The sequence below is a fragment of the Hemitrygon akajei genome, chromosome 4 (assembly GCF_048418815.1).
Source record: "Hemitrygon akajei chromosome 4, sHemAka1.3, whole genome shotgun sequence".
NCBI lineage: Eukaryota > Metazoa > Chordata > Chondrichthyes > Myliobatiformes > Dasyatidae > Hemitrygon > Hemitrygon akajei.
In genome coordinates this window covers 190,213,180-190,230,589 of record NC_133127.1, presented here as the reverse complement: position 1 = coordinate 190,230,589, position 17,410 = coordinate 190,213,180, and the positions used below count along the sequence as shown (strand labels likewise).

The 17,410-nt window shown below is 40.3% G+C and overlaps 1 protein-coding gene across 2 annotated transcripts in view; it reads left to right on the top strand.

Annotated features, from left to right (window-relative positions):
* The window catches only part of pudp (pseudouridine 5'-phosphatase), a 152,369-nt gene that overhangs the window by 17,180 nt on the left and 117,779 nt on the right, over window positions 1-17,410 (top strand). For both annotated transcript variants that reach the window (XR_012098779.1, XM_073044239.1), the window contains exon 3: window positions 13,069-13,298. Coding sequence is in view for 1 of the 2 variants with exons in the window: in XM_073044239.1 (XP_072900340.1) it covers window positions 13,069-13,298 (230 nt within the window). In the remaining variant the exon portion in view is untranslated. The remainder of the gene's footprint in view (window positions 1-13,068; window positions 13,299-17,410) is intronic.

The window sequence follows — 17,410 nt, the reverse complement described above, 5'->3', positions numbered from 1 at the left end:
GAAAAAAATATTTAAAGTATTCCATAGAATGAATGCTAATATTATCTTTGTACAAGAAACTCATGTGAGGAAAGAGGATAATCAGCGTTTCTTTAGGTTTTGGAAGGTACAACAGTACCATTTGAATTCTCAAGCTAAAGTGAAAGGAGTTTCTATTTTTATAGATTCTTCAACCTCATTTGTTCATTATGACACAATTTCAGATCTGAATAGTAGATTTTTGATAATTACTGGCTTTTTAACAAAAAGTTGTTATGGTTAAAGTTTATGCCCCAAATGTTGATTGTCCTGAATTTTTAAGCAATTATTTACATCCCTTTCTAATTTAAATAATAATATGTTGATAGTGGGTGGGGATTTTAACTGCTGTTGAAATCCCTCGATGGATAGATCTACGTCTAACCAGGCACTCCCGAACAAATCGGCTTCTTTTATCAACTCCTTTATGGTTGATTCCGGAGTTTCAGAATTTGGAGATTTCTACATCCTAAGGATAAAGAATTTTCATTCTTTTCTCATGTATATCATAATTATTCTAGAATTGACTATTTCTTTATTGATTATCGTTTAATTACATTCGTTAATGACTGTAACTATTATTCCATTGCCATCTCCGACCATACTCCCTTGAAACTATCTATGAAAATAACGGATACATTTTCTAGTGCTAGACTATGGCGGTTCAATTCTACTCTACTTCAGGAGTCAGACTTTGTCAATTTTATTAGACAACAGATTGATTTTTTCTTTTCAACAAACGTTACAAAAGAAATTTCTGAAGGGATATTATGGGACACTTTTAAAGCATATATTCGTGGACAAATTATTTCATATTCTGCTGGAGTGAAAAAATGAATCAATAGTGAAATACTTATGCTGGTTGACAAGATTAAAGAAATTGATAAGAAATATTCTATGGCTCCTAGTAAGGAGCTTTATAAAAAGAGTCGAACTTCAAATGGAGCATAGTCTATTATTAACCTCTTTGATTGAAAATCAGTTAAGTAAAACTAGAAACCAGTTTTATATTCATGGTGATGAATCTGGTAAATTGCTGGCTAATCAATTGAAAGTTGCTTTGGCCAAACGCCAGATTATCAAGATTCATAAACGAGATGATACCCTGACAGTTGATCATGATGAGATAAATAAATCTTTTCAAGAATTTTACAATTCTTTATATCAATCAGAATCCCCTGACGACCCTACCATAATGCACAAATTTTTAAGTAAACTGAATATTCCGAAATTATCATCCAATGAGTGTTTAACATTGGATGCATCCATTATGGAAGAAGAAATAAAAGAGGCTATTTTTTTGATAAGTTCAGGTAAAACACCTGGTCCAGACGGTAATACAGTAGAATTTTTGAAATCCTTTTCTACTATACGCTCTCCTCGGTTATGTAAAATTTTTAAGGCGGCATTAACCATAGGTAAACTACCGCAATCTTTTTACAAAGCCTCTGTTTCCCTAATTCTTAAAAAAGATAAAGACCCTACTGAATGTGCATCATATAGGCCCATATCCTTGCTGAATGTGGACTCTTAAGATTTTTTCTAAAATTTTGGCAACCAGATTGGAGAATATATTACCTCAGATTATCTCTGTTGACCAGACTGGATTTGTTAAAAATCATTATTCATCTTTTAATATTAGCAAACTAATTAATATAGTTTACACTCCTTCATCTAGAATTCCAGAGTGTGTCATCTCACTGGACTCCGAGAAAGCGTTTGATAAAGTTGAATGGCCATATTTACTTAGTACGCTTGAGAATTTTAATTTTAGTCCAAAATTTATATCTTGGATTAAATTGATATACTATACCCCTTTGGCTTCGGTATTTACCAATAACCAAAGATCTCCCTTTTTTCAGTTGTTTCGTGGTATTAGGCAAGGCTGTCTGCTTAGCCCTTTATTATTTGATATTGCTTTGGAACCTTTAGCTATTGCAATTCGTGATTCACCCAATATTTTTGGTATTACCCGTGGGAATGGGACATATAAGTTATCAATATATGCAGATGATTTGTTACTATATATTTCCAATCCTGATAAATCCATTCCTGCAGTTTTATCTCTGCTTTCTCAGTTTAGTAGCTTTTCCGGCTACAAACAGAATCTTAATAAGAGTGAACTATTCCCATTAAACATGCAAATTCCAATTTATAAACATTTACTATTTAAATTGGTCACAGATAATTTTAATTATTTGGGTGTTAAAATTACTAAGAAGCACAAGGATTTATTCAAGGTTAATTTTTAACCTTTAGTTGATCAGGTTAAGCAATTGTTTACTAAATGGTCCCCATTGTCTTTATCACTGATTGGTCGAATCAATGCTATTAAGATGATTATTTTATCTAAATTTTTATATTTATTTCAAGCGCTACCAATTTTTATTTCTAAATCCTTTTTCAATATCGTTGACTCTAAAATTTCTTCATATATATGGCAGAATAAAAGTCCTAGGTTAAGTAAAAAATAATTACAGAAGTCTAAAAAGGACGGTGGTTTGGCATTGCAGAATTTAAGATTTTTTATTACTGGGCAATTAATATTAGATATTTAATATTTTGGATACAGGACTTGGATGTAATTCAAAGTCCACAATGGGTAAACCTTGAATGTAAATCTGTACAAGGGTTCTCACTGGTTTCTATCTTAGGGACCACGCTTCCCTTTGCCCTTTCTAAATTGAGTAAACAAATGGTTAATCCAATAATCAAATATACATTATGAATATAGTTTCAATTTTGTAAATTTTTTGGCTTGAATAAATTTATTCTTTCAAGCCCTATTATATCTAATTTCTTTTTCCAACCCTCTGTTAAGGATCAAGCCTTTTTGAGATGGAAAATGAAGGGTATAAATGTTTTTGTGACTTATTCTTAGATATCTTTCGTGTCTTTGGAACAGTTGTCTAATAAATATAATTTACCTAGGTCCCATTTTTTTTTATACTTACAAATTAGGAATTTTCTGAATAATATGTTACACTTTTCCAAATTCATACCTAACTGATATCCTGGAAAAATTTTAGGTTTAAACCCTTATCAGAAAATACAGCCAGGTATATCAGATAAAATTAAGAATGACTGGGAAAAAGAACTTCAACTTTCCTTACTTACAGAGAAATGGGAGAAAATTTTTCAATTAGTTCACTGTTCCTCGATATGTGCTAAACATGTGCTGGTACAATTCAGGGTGGTGCATAGGGCTCGCAAGTCTAAAGACAAGCTCGCTTGTTTTTAGTCCCACATAAATCCTATCTGTGCTAGATGTCATTCAGAAGTAGCCTCTTTGACTCATATGTTTTGGTCTTGCTCTTATTTGGAGAAATATTGGAAAGATATTTTTGATATTATTTCAATTGTTTTGAATATTGATTTACATCCTCATCCTATTACCGCAATTTTAGGCTTACCAATGGTGGAACATAGTTATTTATCCTCTTCAGCTTGTCGGATGATTGCATTTGTTACATTAATGGCCAGAAGATCCATTTTATTGAATTGGGAAGAGATTAATCCTCCTACTACTTTCCAGTGGTTTTCCCAAACTATATCTTGTCTAAATTTAGAAAAAATCTGAAGTGTCATTTTTGACCCTTCGGTTAAATTCGAAGAAATTTGGAGACCATTTATTTAACACTTTCATATGATGTAATTTGACCTTTTCCAAATCCTTTTCATTATCCTTAAATATTTGGATAGAGGAGCAAAGTTATTGACATTATTGATTATATCTGTTGTAATATAATAGCCCAGCTTTGTTTAGTTTAGGTTTGCTTAGTTTAGTGTTTTTTTTTATTTCTAATTTGGGTTTTTTTCTTTTTGGCATATTTTTTTCCATTATATTATCTACTTCAAGAGTTTGGGAAGCTTAATACATTTGTGTTATCTGTAGCTTATACTTGTATATACTATGTATTCTCAATCTCTCTGTATTACTATTGTTATTATGCCTATGAAAATTAATAAAAAGATTTAAAAAGAAAGACCTTTTGAAATAAATGGTAACATTGCATTTGCCTTCCTCACATAGAAACATAGAAAATAGGTGCAGGAGTAGGCCATTCGGCCCTTCGAGCCTGCACCGCCATTCAGTATGATCATGGCTGATCATCCAACTCAGAACCCTGTACCTGCTTTCTCTCCATACCCCCTGATCCCTTTAGCCACAAGGGCCATATCTAACTTCCTCTTAAATATAACCAATGAACCGGCCTCAACTGTTTCCTGTGGCAGAGAATTCCACAGATTCACCACTCTCTGTGTGAAGAAGTTTTTCCTCATCTCGGTCCTAAAAGGCTTCCCCATTATCCTTAAACTGTGACCCCTCATTCTGGACTTCCCCAACATCGGAAATAATCTTCCTGCATCTAGCCTGTCCAATCCCTTTAGAATTTTATACGTTTCAATAAGATCCCCCCTCAATCTTCTAAATTCCAGTGAGTATAAGCCTAGTCAATCCAGTCTTTCTTCATATCAAAGTCCTGCCATCCCAGGAATCAATCTGGTGAACCTTCTCTGTACTCCCTCTATGGCAAGAATGTCTTTCCTCAGATTAGGGGACCAAAACTGCACACAATATTCTAGGTGCGGTCTCACCAAGGCCTTGTACAACTGCAGTAGAACCTCCCTGCTCCTGTACTCAAATCCTTTTGTTATGAATGCCAATGACTTACCACTGACTCAACTTGCAAGTTAGCCTTTAGGGTGTTCTGCAAAAGTTCCTTTGCAACTCAGGTTTTTGGATTTGTGAGATCATCCACTTTGGAAGGAATAATAGAAGAGCAGATTATTATTTAAATGGTGAAAGATTGCAGCATGCTGTTGTGCAGAGGGACTTGGGAGTGCTTGTTTATGAATTGCAAAAAATTGGCTTGCAGGTACAACAGGTTATTAAGAAGGCAATTGGAATGTTGGCCTTCATTGCTAGAGGGATTGAATTCAAGAGCAGGGAGGTCATGCTGCAACTATGCAGGGTACAGGTGAGGCCGCGCCTGGAGTACTGTGTGCAGTTCTGGTCTCCATACTTGAGGAAGGATATGCTGGCTTTGGAGGCAGTGCAGAGGAGGTTCACCAGGTTGATTCCAGGGATGAAGGGGTTAACCTATGAGGAGAGATTGAGTCGCTTGGGACTATAGTCTCTGGAATTCAGAAGATTGAGAGGGGATCTTATAGAAACATACAAAATTTTGAAAGGGATAGGTAAGATAGAAGTTGTTTCCATTGATAGGTGAGACTAGAACTAGGGGACATTGCCTCAAGATTCAGGGGAGAAGATTTAGGACGGAGATGAGGAGAAACTGGTTTTCACAGAGAGTGGTGAATCTGTGGAATTCTCTTCCCAGGGAAGCAGTTGAGGCTTCTTCATTAAATATATTTAAGATATAGTTAGATAGGGTTTTACGTAGTAAAGGAATTAAGGGTTATGGGGAAAAGGCGGGTAGATAGAGCTGAGTTTATGGACAGATCAGCCATGATCTTATTGAATGGCGGGGCAGCTCGATGGGCTGGATAGCCTACTCCTGCTCCTATTTCTTATGTTCTTATTATGTATTTTCTCCCCACTTAGAAAGTAGTTTGCACATTTATTTCTACTACCAAAGTGGATGACCATGCATGTTCCAACATTGTATTTCATTTGCCACTTTCTTGCCCATTCTCCAGTCCTTCTGTAGCCTACCTGTTTCCTGAACACTACCTGCCCCTCCACCAGTCTTTGTATCTTCTGCAAACTTGGCAATAAAGCCATCTATTCCATCATCTAAATTATCGATATACAGGATAAAGAGAAATGGTCCCAACACCGACCCCTGCGGACCACCACTAATCACTGGCAGCCAACCAGACAAGGATCCCTTTATTCGCACTTGCTGCCTCCTACCAATCAGCCAATGCCAGTAACTTTGCTGTAATAACTTGGGCTCTTAACTTGGTAAGCAGCTTCATGTGTGGTACCTTGTCAAAGGCCTTTTGAAAGTCTAAATATACAACATCCACTGCATACCCTTTATCTTTCTTACTTGTAATTTCCACAAAGAATTCCAAAAGGTTCACCAGACAAGATTTTCCCTTCAGGAAACCATGCTGACTTTGCCTTATCTTGCACTGTGTCACCAAGTGCCCCATAAACTCATCCTGAACAATTGACTCCTACATCTTCCCAACTGCTGAAGTCAGGCTAACTGGTCCATAATTTCTGCTAACTTCTTCCTTTCTTTATGATAGCAATGTTTAGGAAGCACACAGACAGGCATGTGAACAGGCAGGAATACAGGCAGATGTGCAATTCAAGTTGGCATCATGAACAGTACAGGTATAATGGACCGAAGGGCTTTTTCCTGTAATGTACTGTTAAATAAGCAGCATTAATTGAATGATACTACACTGCACTCTTGGTAGCTTTTACACTTTATTGTGCATTGTTATTGGTCTGCGTAATTCTAGCTCAGTGTATTGTCCAGTAATTTGATCTGTATGAACCGTACTTAAGAAAAGCTTTTCACTGATTGGGTTGAATTGTTTTCTGATCCTGGCAATTTACGAGCAAACGTTATGTCACCACATGGAGGATACACCACAATTAACAGCACAATGATGAGGTCTCCTCATTTGGTATGGCATTTACAAGTAAATTGCCAAGATCAGAGAAGAACTCAAGCCTATCTTTTTCCCAATTACACATTTTCCAAATTATTTCCAGCAATAAACCAATACCAATGTCGATACTAAAAGATTGCAGGAGAATGCAGATCTATGGAGACGTATGTGAACTGATTTTTGAAAGGGAGATATGTGTGAACTAATTTTTGAAAGTGGTAGAGTGGGTTGAGGAAGTAGTCTATAAAGTGTACACAATTCCTGGTATTAACTAGAAGCTTTAGAGAGGATGCAGAGATTTACAGTGCCAATAAAAAGTATTCACTCCCCTTGGAAATATTGAATCACAGCAGATTTAATTTGTCTTTTTTTGACACTGATCAACTGAAAAAGTATCTTTTGTGTCAAAGTGAAAACATCTTTGATCTAAGATGATCTAAATTAATTACAAATATAAAACACAAAATAAATTGATTGCATAAATATTCAGCTCATTTAATATGCCACACCAAATCATCACTGGTTTTAGAAGTCACATAATGAGTTAAATGGAGATCGGTGTGTATGAAGAGGTGTTTCAATTGATCGTAGTGAAAATACACGTGAATCTGGAAGGTGCAATTTCTGGTGAGTCAGCATCCTGGCAAAAACCATGAAGACAAAAGAACACTCCAAGCAACTCTGCAAAAAGGTTTTTGAAAAGCACAAGTCAGGAGATGGATACAAGAAAATTTCCAAGTCACTGAATATCCCTTGGAGTACAGTTAAGTTAATCATCAAGAAATGGAAAGTGTCGAACTTAGAGACAGAGTTAGGGAATTGGAGCTGCAGCTCGATGACCTTCGGCTTGTTTGGGAGAATGAGGAGGTGATAGGCAGGAGCTACAGGCAGGTAGTCACCCCAGGGCCACAGGAGACAGATAAGTGGGTGACTGTTAGGAGAGGGAAGGAGTGATGTCAGGTCGTGGAGAGCACCCTTACGCAGTGCTGCTTAATATTAAATATTTCATTTTGAGTGCTGTTGTCGGGGACAACCTACCTGAGGAAAGCCTCTGGCACTGAGTCTGGCCCTGTGGCTCAGAAGGGTTGTGAACGGAAGAGGATGGCAGCGATAATAGGGGACTCTATAGTTAGGGGACAGACAGGCGATCTGTGAACGCAAAAAAGGCACAAGGGTGTTAGTTTGTCTCCCAGGTATTGTTTCTGAGCGCGTCCACAATATCCTGAAAAGGGAGGGTGAGCAGCCAGAGGTCGTGGTACATATTGGTACCAATGACATAGGTAGAAAAAAGGTGGAGGTCCTGAAAGCAGAATACAGGGAGCTAGGAAGCTGAGAAGCAGGACCTCAAAGGTAGTAATCTCGGGATTACTGTCTGTGCCACACGGCAGTGAGTATAGAAATAGGATGAGGTGGAGGATAAACACGTGGCTGAAGGATTTGAGTGGGGGACAGGGATTTTCAGATTTTTAGATCATTGGGACCTCTTCTGGAGCAGGTGTGACCTGTACAAAAAGGATGGGTTGCACTTGAATCCGATATCCTGGTGGGGAGGGTTTAAACTAGATTTGCAGGGGGGTGGGAACTGAAGTGAAGAGGCAGAGGATAGGGAGGTTGGAGCACAAGTAGAGACAGCTTGTAGGGAGTTTGTGAGGAAGGATAGGCAGATGTTAGCGCAAAGATGCACTCAGCCTGATGGTTTGAGATGCGTCTATTTTTATGCAAGGAGTGTAAGGTGGATGAACTTAAAGTGTGGAACTGTGACGTTGTAGCCATTACAGAGACTTGGATGTCTCAGGAGCAAGAATGGCTGCTGAGTGCCAGGCTTTAGATGTTCCAAAAAGAACAGAGAGGGAGGCAAAAGAGGTGGGGATATGACACTGCTAATTAGGGATAGTATCATGGCTGCAGAAAAGGAAAAAGTCATGGAGGGCTAGTCTACTGAGCCAGTGTGGGTGGAATTCAGAAACAGGAAAGGGGCAATAACTCTACTGGGTGTTTTTTGTAGACCCCCCCCCCCCCCCCCACCGCCAAAGAGTAACAGGGATATTGTGGAGCAGATAGGGAGGCAGATTCTGGAACGATGCAATAATAATAGGGCTGTTGGGCTGTTGTGATGGGAGATTTCAACTTTCTTAATATTGAATGGTGTCTCCTTAGCGTGAGGGGTTTAGATGGGGTGGAGTTTGTTTGGTGTGTTCCGGAAGGGTTCCTGACGTAATATGTAGATAATCCAACTAAAGGAGAGGCTGTACTTGATCTGGTATTGGGAAATGAACCTGGTCAGGTGTCAGATCTCTCGGTGGGAGAGCATTTTGGAGGTAGTAACCACAACTCTTATCTCACCATAGCGCAGGAGAGGGATAGGAGCAGACAATTTGGGAAAACTTTTAATTAAGGTAGGGGGAAATACAGTATGATGCTATGAGGCAGGAACTTGATGCTATTCAGGGAACATTTGCATGGAGTTCTGGATAGGTATATTCAACTGAGGCAGGGAAAGAATGGTAGGGTAAAAGAACCATGGTGTACAAAGTATGTAAAAAATCTAGTTAAGAAGAAAAGAAAAGCTTACAAAAGATATAAAAAACTAGATACTGTTAGAGCTCTAGAAAATTACAAGGTTGCTAGGAAGGAGCTTAAGAATGGAATTAGGAGGGCCAAAAAGGGCCATGAGAAGGCCTTGGTGAGCAGGATTAAAGAAGCCCCAAGGCATTCTACAGGTGTGTGAGGAGCAAGAGGATAAGCCGTATGAGAAAAGGACCGATCAGGTGCGATAGTGGAAACGTATGTGTGGAGTCAGTATTCACCAGGGTAAAAGACCTTGGCAATTGTGGGGATGACTTACAGCGGACTGAAGCACTTGAGCGTATAGGTGTCAAGAAAGAGGATGTGCTGGAGCTTTATAAAAGCATTAAGTTAGATAGGTCAGTGGGTCTAGGTGAGATATACCCTAGACTACTGTGGGAAGCAAGGGAGGAGATTGCTGAGCCTCTTGCGATGATCTTTGCATCATCAGTAGGGACGGGAGAAGTACCGCGGAATTAGAGGGTTGCAAATGCTGTTCCCTTGTTCAAGAAAGGGAGTAGAGATAACCCAGGAAATTATAGACCAGTGAGTCTTACTTCAGTGGTGGGCAAGTTGTTGGAGAAGATCCTGAGAGGGAGGATTTATGAGCATTTGGAGAGACATAATCTGATTAGGGATAATCAGCATGGCTTTGTCAAGGGCAGGTCATGCCTTACGAGCCTGGTTGAATTCTTTGAGGATGAAGATAGAGCGATGATGTAGTGTATATGGATTTCAGTAAGACATTTGATAAGGTTCCCCATGCATCGCTCTTTCAGAAAGTAAGGAGGCATGGGATCCCAGGAGACCTTGCTTTGTGGATCCAGAACTGGCTTGCCAACAGAAAGAAAAGGGCGGTTGAAGATGGTTTGTATTCTGCATGGAGGTTGGTGACCAGGGGTGGTGCAAAGGGATCTGTTCTGGGACCCCTCCTTTTTGTGATTTTTATAAATGACGTGCATGAAGAAGTAGAAGGGTGGGTTAGTAAGTGTGCTGATGACACAAAGGTTGGGGGTGTTGTAGACAGTCTGGAGGGTTGTCAGAGGTTAATGCGGGACATCGATAGGATGCAGAACTGGACTGAGAAGTGGCAGATGGACTTCACCTTAGATAACTGTGAATGGTTCATTTTGGAAGGTCAAATTTGAAGACAATATAATATAAATGGTAAGACTGTTAGCAGTGTGGAGGGGTCTGTGTCAATAGGATACTCAAAGCTGCTGTGCAGGTTGACAGTGTTGTTATGAAGGTGTATGGTGTGTTGGCATTCATCAACCGTGGGATTGAGTTCAAGAGCCGTGAGGTAATGTTGCATCTATATAGGACCCTGGTCAGACCCCACCTGGAGTACCGTGTTCAGTTCTGGTCGCCTCACTACAGGAAGGCTATGGATACTATAGAGAGCGTGCAGAGGAAATTTACAAGGATGTTGCCTGGATTGGAGGGCGTACCTTATGAGAATAGGTTGAGTGTACTTGGCCTTTTCTCCTTGGAGTGATGGAGGATGAGAGGTGACCTGATTGAGGTGTATAAGATGATGAGGGGCATTGATCGTGTGGATAGCCAGACACTATTTTCCCAAGGCTGAAATGGCTAACACAAGGGGGCATAGTTTTAATTTTAAGGTGCTTGGAAATAGGTACCGAGGGAATGTCAGGGGTAAGTTTTTCACACAGAGAGCATGGGTGCATGGAATGCACTGCTGGCGGCAGTGGTAGGGGTAGATACAATAGGGTCTTTTAAGAGCCTCTCAGATAGGTACATGGAGCTTAGAAAAATAGAGGGCTATGTGCTGGAGAAATTCTAGGGAGTTTCTACAGTAGGTACGTGGTTGGCACAACATTGTGGGCCGAAGGGCCTGTAATATGTTATAGATTTCTATGTTCTATGTACTAATATGGCACAGCTGTAAATCTGCATAGAGCAGCCATCCTCAAAAACTGAGTGATTGTGCAAAAAGGGAAATAGTGAGGGAGGCCACTAAGAGACCTCTGATGACTGGAGGAGTTAAAAGCTTCAGTGGCTGAAATGGGAGAGACTGCGCATACAACAACTGTTGCCCGGGTGCTTCACCAGTTGCAGCTTTATGGGAGAGTGGCAAAGAGAAAGCCACTGTTGAAAAAACCTCGCGTGACATTTCGGCGAGAGACTGAAGTCAGCTGGAAGAAGGTTCTATGGCGTGATAAAAGCAAAATTGAACTGTTTGGTCATCAGACTGTACACTTTGTTTGGTGTAAGTCAAACACCACGCATCATGAGAAACACACCATCCCTACTGTGAAACATGGTGGCTGCATCATGCCGTGGGGTAAAGTGAATTCTGCAAGATACAGGGAAATCCCAGAGAAAACCTGATGCAGTGTGCAAGAGAACTGCGACTTAGGAGAAGATTTGTTTTCCAGCAAGACAATGATCCCAAGCATAAAGCCAAAGCTACACAGGAATGGTTTAACAACAACAAAGTTAATGTCCTGGAGTGGCAAAGTTAAGAGTCCAGACCTCAATCCAATTGAGAATTTGTGGCTGGTCTTGAAAAGGGCTGTTCACTCACGATCCCCGTGCAATCTGACAAAACTTCAGTGGTTTTGTAAAGAAGAACAAAGCTGATAGAAACCTATTCACGCAGACTTAAGGCGGTAATTGCTGCCGAAGATGCATCTACTAACTATTGACTTGAAGGGGGTGAATACTTACGCAATCATTTATTTTGTTTTTTATATTTGTTACTAATTCAGATCACTTTATAAAGATCTGTTTTTACTTTGACATAGGAGATTCTGTTTCTGTTGATCAGTGTCAAAAAGAGCCAAATCCACTGTAATTCAATGTTGTAAAACAGTAAAAAATGAAAATTTCTAAGAGGTTGAATACTGCTATAGACACTGTACCAGGATGCTGGCTGGACTGCAGTGCATATCTTATGACGACAGGTTGCGCAAGTTAGAGCTTTTCTCTTTGGAATGAAGGAATATGAGAGATGACTTGATAGAGGTGTACAACACAATAAGAAGCATAGATGGAGAGAGCAGTCAGAGAGTTTTTCCCAGAGTGGAAATGGCTAAAACGAGGGGGCATAATTTGAAGGTGATTAGAGGAAAGCATAGAAAGGATTTCAGAGGTAAGTTTTTAGAAGGTGATGAGTGCTTGGACCAGGCTGCAAGGTTTGGTGGTAGGGGCATATAAGAAACTCCGAGATAGGCATATGGCTGAAAGAAAAATGGAGGGCTATGTAGAAGAAGGGTAATAAGATTAGCATTGTGGGTCAATGGGCCTTGACTGTGCTGTAATGTTCTGTCTTTGAGAAGTTCTTCAGGTTAAGAACAAGTTTAGCCAAGCAGATTAATGTGCTGGTGCAGAGGAAATGGTTGAATCTTTGTTGTAGAAAGGAATAGAAAGATTTTAGACCTTCCTGATGGGGAATGGATGTGCAGAAAGACATCCATAGTTATGATGAGGCAATCAGGGCCAAAGTTGTCTGTGTTGTAACTATTCTCTAAAATGGCACTTGCAGCGAAATGGGCGGCGTGTTAGCGTAGTGGTTAGCATTGCTCAATTACAGTATCAGCACCCTGGGTTCAATTCCTCCACTGTCTGTAAGGAGTTTACTTTTATCCATGTGACCATATTGGTTTCCTCATGGTTTACCGATTTCCTCTCGCATTTGAAAGTTCATAGGTTAATTGGTCAAAGGAATGTAATTGGGTGGCATGGGCTCAGTTAGTAGAAAAAAGAACAGTGCAGAATAGGACAGGCCCTATGGCCCACGATGTTGTGCTAACCTTTTAACCTACTCCAAGTCAATCTACTGCTTCCCTGCCACCTAGCTCTCCAATTTGCTTTCGTCCATTTCACATTTAGTTATCAGTGTTTTACTTGATTTTCCCTCAGGTGCGGAGAAGTTGGTCTGCCACCTCGCCAAGCACTGCGTCCCGATGGCAGTGGGTACCAGCTCAATGAAGAGAATGCTCGACTTAAAGACAACCAATCACAAGAAGTTTTTCAGTGTTTTCCACCATGTTACAGATGGTGATCACCCTGACGTGAAGAAGGGCAAACCTGCTCCTGATACCTTCTTGGTCTGTGCTCAGAAATTTGAACCTCCACCAGATGTTACAGACGTAAGACATCTTTTTTTTTAAAAAGAAATGATTATTTTTGGTTACATAAATGTTTGCCTCACCTCTGCTGAAAAGGCTGACTTTCACTGAAGTGCTGAACCACAACTGTTGGTCTGCAAATTCACAGCCTAGTAATATCTGCTTCCTACTTTTGACTTCCTTGGTTCTACCAAATTAATTTTAAATAGACATCAATTGTTCATTCTTTTAAGGTTACATTGGTTTCTAAAGGTTGTTTGTTGGTGTAGAGTACTAAGTTCCTACCAAGTTGATGGGCTCTAAGCAAAAGGCTCTTGGTTGGATTGAGAGAGGTGTGTGTGTGTGTGTGTGTGTGCGTGTGCATGTGTGTGCATGCGTGCGTGCGAAAAGGACTTGTTCTGCTGTTGTGCTGCAGTTATTCTGCTGAGCATTGTGGGATGGCTATGTTGGCGCCGAATGTGTGGCAACACTTGCAGGTTTCCCGCCAGTGTACCCTTAGGGTTCCATTCAATCATGCACCTTGTCGTATGACGTGAATGGTCATGGTCTTCCCGTGACCATGATTGTTCTTGGCAAATTGTTTCTACAGAAGTGGTTTGCCATTGCTTTCTTCGGGGCAGTATCTTTCCAAGATAGGTGATCCCCCAGACAGTATCAATACTCTTCAGAGATTGTCTGCCTGGTGTCAGAGGTCACATAACCAGAACTTGTGATATGCATCAACTGCTCATACGACCATCCACCCCCTGCTCGCATGGCTTCACGTCACCCTGATCGGGGTGCTATGCAGGTGCTACACCTTGCCCAAGGGTGACCTGCAGTCTGGCAAAGGGAAGGAGCACCTTTCACCTCCTTTGGTAGAGACATATCTCCATCCCACCACCCCAATCCTTAGGGTTTGTTGCTTGATAACACAAATGGCTCATTTCACTGTATGTTTTGATGTACATGGCCCAACCTGTCCATGTTGATCAAGATGCCCATCAAATCTAGTCGCAATTGCTTGAGTTTGGTTCATAAATCTAAACATCCCCCATTCATCCACAGACAGCCTGGTCTTGGGTTGTGCATGGGTGGGTTGGCAAGCGGGAGAAAGGTACGGGGCTTGTTTTGTTGTGTTCTGTGTTGTTCTGCCGAGCATTGTGGGCACGCTATTGGTGCTGGACTGTGTGGTGCCAGTTGCAGGCTGCCCCCAGCACACCTTGAGGTTATGTTGGTGGTTAGCACAAAAGGTGCATTTCACTATATGTTTTGATATACATGTGATAAATAAATGAATCCAAATCTGAATCAAAATCAACACACACAAAATGCTGGAGGAATTCAGCAAGTCAGACAGCATCTATGGAAATGAATAGATAGTTGATGTTTTGAGCCAAGACCCTTCATCAGGACTGAGAAGGAAGGGAGAAGATGCTTTACTTTGAATTGCTTTGGATTTGTAGCGTCTGCAGACTTACTCGTGTTTCTGAATCAAAATGTTGTGCAGCTGTATCTTCGCTCCAGCTCCACCTGATTTGATTCTGACCTCTGTGGAGTTTGCTTCCATGGCTAGATAGTTCCCCTAGTCTCTGGTTTCCTCCTGCACCCAAAGAAGTTCTGATTGTTAAGTTAATTGGTGACTATGAATTTCTTCTAGTTTAGAAGGCTGATGGGGGAATTGGCATGTAAAGGAGAGAGGTTACAGGAAACAGAGTAAGGGGATAGGAATGGTCTGAGAACCTGCATGGACTTGATGGACTGATTGGCCTATATGTTACTCTGGACTATATGTTACAATCAGAAATTCTAATAAATATACAGTGCTGTACAAAAGTCTTTGGCACATATATATAACTAGGCTGTCTAAGTACTGTATTTGTTGATGCAGGGCGGAGAGCGAGTTTGTAAATCTGGCAGGAGCAAAGGATCTTTGGAATGGTGATGGTGGAGTGCCTGGGAGGGGTGTGGAACAGGTGACAGAAGGAGTGGCAGAGGCAGGGAGTGGAGCAGGTACAGACACACACAGCCCTGAGACACCAGGCAAGGGCATTTGATTCCAAACAATTGGTTTACTGATCATTACTGATCGGAATCAGATTTAATATCACCTACATGTGTTGTGAAATTTATTAACTTTACGGCAGCAGTACAATGAAATGCATGACATGTAAATACAGTGACAAAACTGAATTACATTAAGTATATATATGTCTATTAAATAGTTAAGGTAAAATAAGTAGTGAAAAAAAAGAGAAATTAAAAAGTAGTGAGGTAATGTTCAAGGGTTCGATGTCCATTTAGAAATTGGATGGCAGAGAGTTTCCGGTGACGTCATCGTCGAGAATGGCAGTTTAAGTCACAAGCTCCTCCGTATTAAGCCCTGTTAACGCATCAAATATTGTATTTTTCGAAAAATATTTGAACTGAAAAGAGGGGCAAGAATGGGGAAAAAGAATGGAAATGAAAAAAGCAACACTGTGGAGCCTGCGGCCGAGAGGAGTGCAACGAGCGGCTCTCCTACCCGATCGCGTGCTAGCGAGGCGGACGCTGGACCTCGTTCAGGCAAAGCGGCGAATATGATCGGAATCCTGAAAGAGATAAGGGAGTTCCAGAAAGAAATAAAGCAGCAGCTACATGATATTAAGGCAGAGCTCGCCAACGTCAACCAAAAAATAGCAGTGGCATAGACTCGAATTGAGAAGGTGGAAGATCGTGTTCAAAACGTTGAATGAATACTGAGTATGACGATAAAATATTAAATCACCAAGAAGGTAAACTGCTTGACCTGGAGGGAAGATCACGGCGGAAAAATATCAGAATCTACAATGTTCCCGAAGGAGCGGAGAGCTCGTCTATGACGGAGTTTGTCGGAAAGTTGCTGCGGGACGCGCTGAAAATCGAGAGGACGCATCGCGCGTTAGTCCCGAAGTCTACCCAAGATAAGCCACATTCAATAATAATTAAATTCCTTCGGTACAGCACCAAGGCAGAGATTGTGCGAAGGACCTGGGGTAAGAAGAGAGTGTTTTTAGACAATAAAGTAATATATTTCAACCAAGATTAACCCCCCCGCGGTTCTGCAGAAATGTAAAGAATACTCTGAAGTAAAGCGAGTACTAAAGCAAAAAAAGATTAGATTTCAAACTCCATGCCCTGCTAAACTTGAAGTGTTTTATGACGACGGAATGCGGTTGTACCAGACAGTGGAAGAGGCGACTACAGACATGAAGGCCAGAGGGTTGCCCGTCAGCGTGACCAAACCGAGGGAAAGCCTGGCAGAGGAATTATCCCATGCCACTTGGGAAATAGTGCGAGAATTGAGAAAGCAAAGAGACAGGAGGAGGCCGAGAGAAGTATATCAGGAAGAGACCGGAAGTTTCCCAAAGACAGTCCTCACCCCTTCAGAAGAGCCATAAGGTTTGGCTAACTTTAAAAATGTTGAGAGGCTATACGGAAGCAAAAGTAGACGGTGATATACCTATCTCAAGAAATACTTATTATAATATGAATTTTATATTACTTAGTTGTTATTCTTTATTCTCTCACTTACTCCTTTCCCCCCCACCAAAATGAGAATATATATATGTGTGCATATATGTGTGTGTATGTATGTATGTATATATATGTGTATCTACTAGAGACCTCAGCCTTGGAATCACATGTTCGTTGCCATTTGTGTTATTATTTGCGTTTCTTGGTTCTTATTTGTTCAGGGAGTAGATCGATTAAGTTTTATTCTAATTTAAGTGATACATTGACAGGCTAAGGGCAAGGTAAAATTCATTTCTTTTAATGTCGTTGGGCTATTAAATCCAATCAAACATAATAGAATTTTATCCAAAATGAAAAACGAACAAGCCCATGTAGTATATTTACAGGAAACACATTTAGGTGATATGGAGCATAAAAAACTAAAGAGAATGGGCTTCACTAATTTGTTTTTCTCCTCATATAAATCAGGACATAGGAGAGCAGTTGCTATTCTTATCTCAAGTAAGCTAAATTTCGAAAAAAGTATTCGAAATGGGAGATAAAGAGGGCAGATATATTCTAAGGGGGAATATAGATGGAAATTCAGTTACTCTATTGAATATATACACACCCCCCAGGAAGTGATATTGGTTTCTTTCAGAAAATTACTAATATTATGG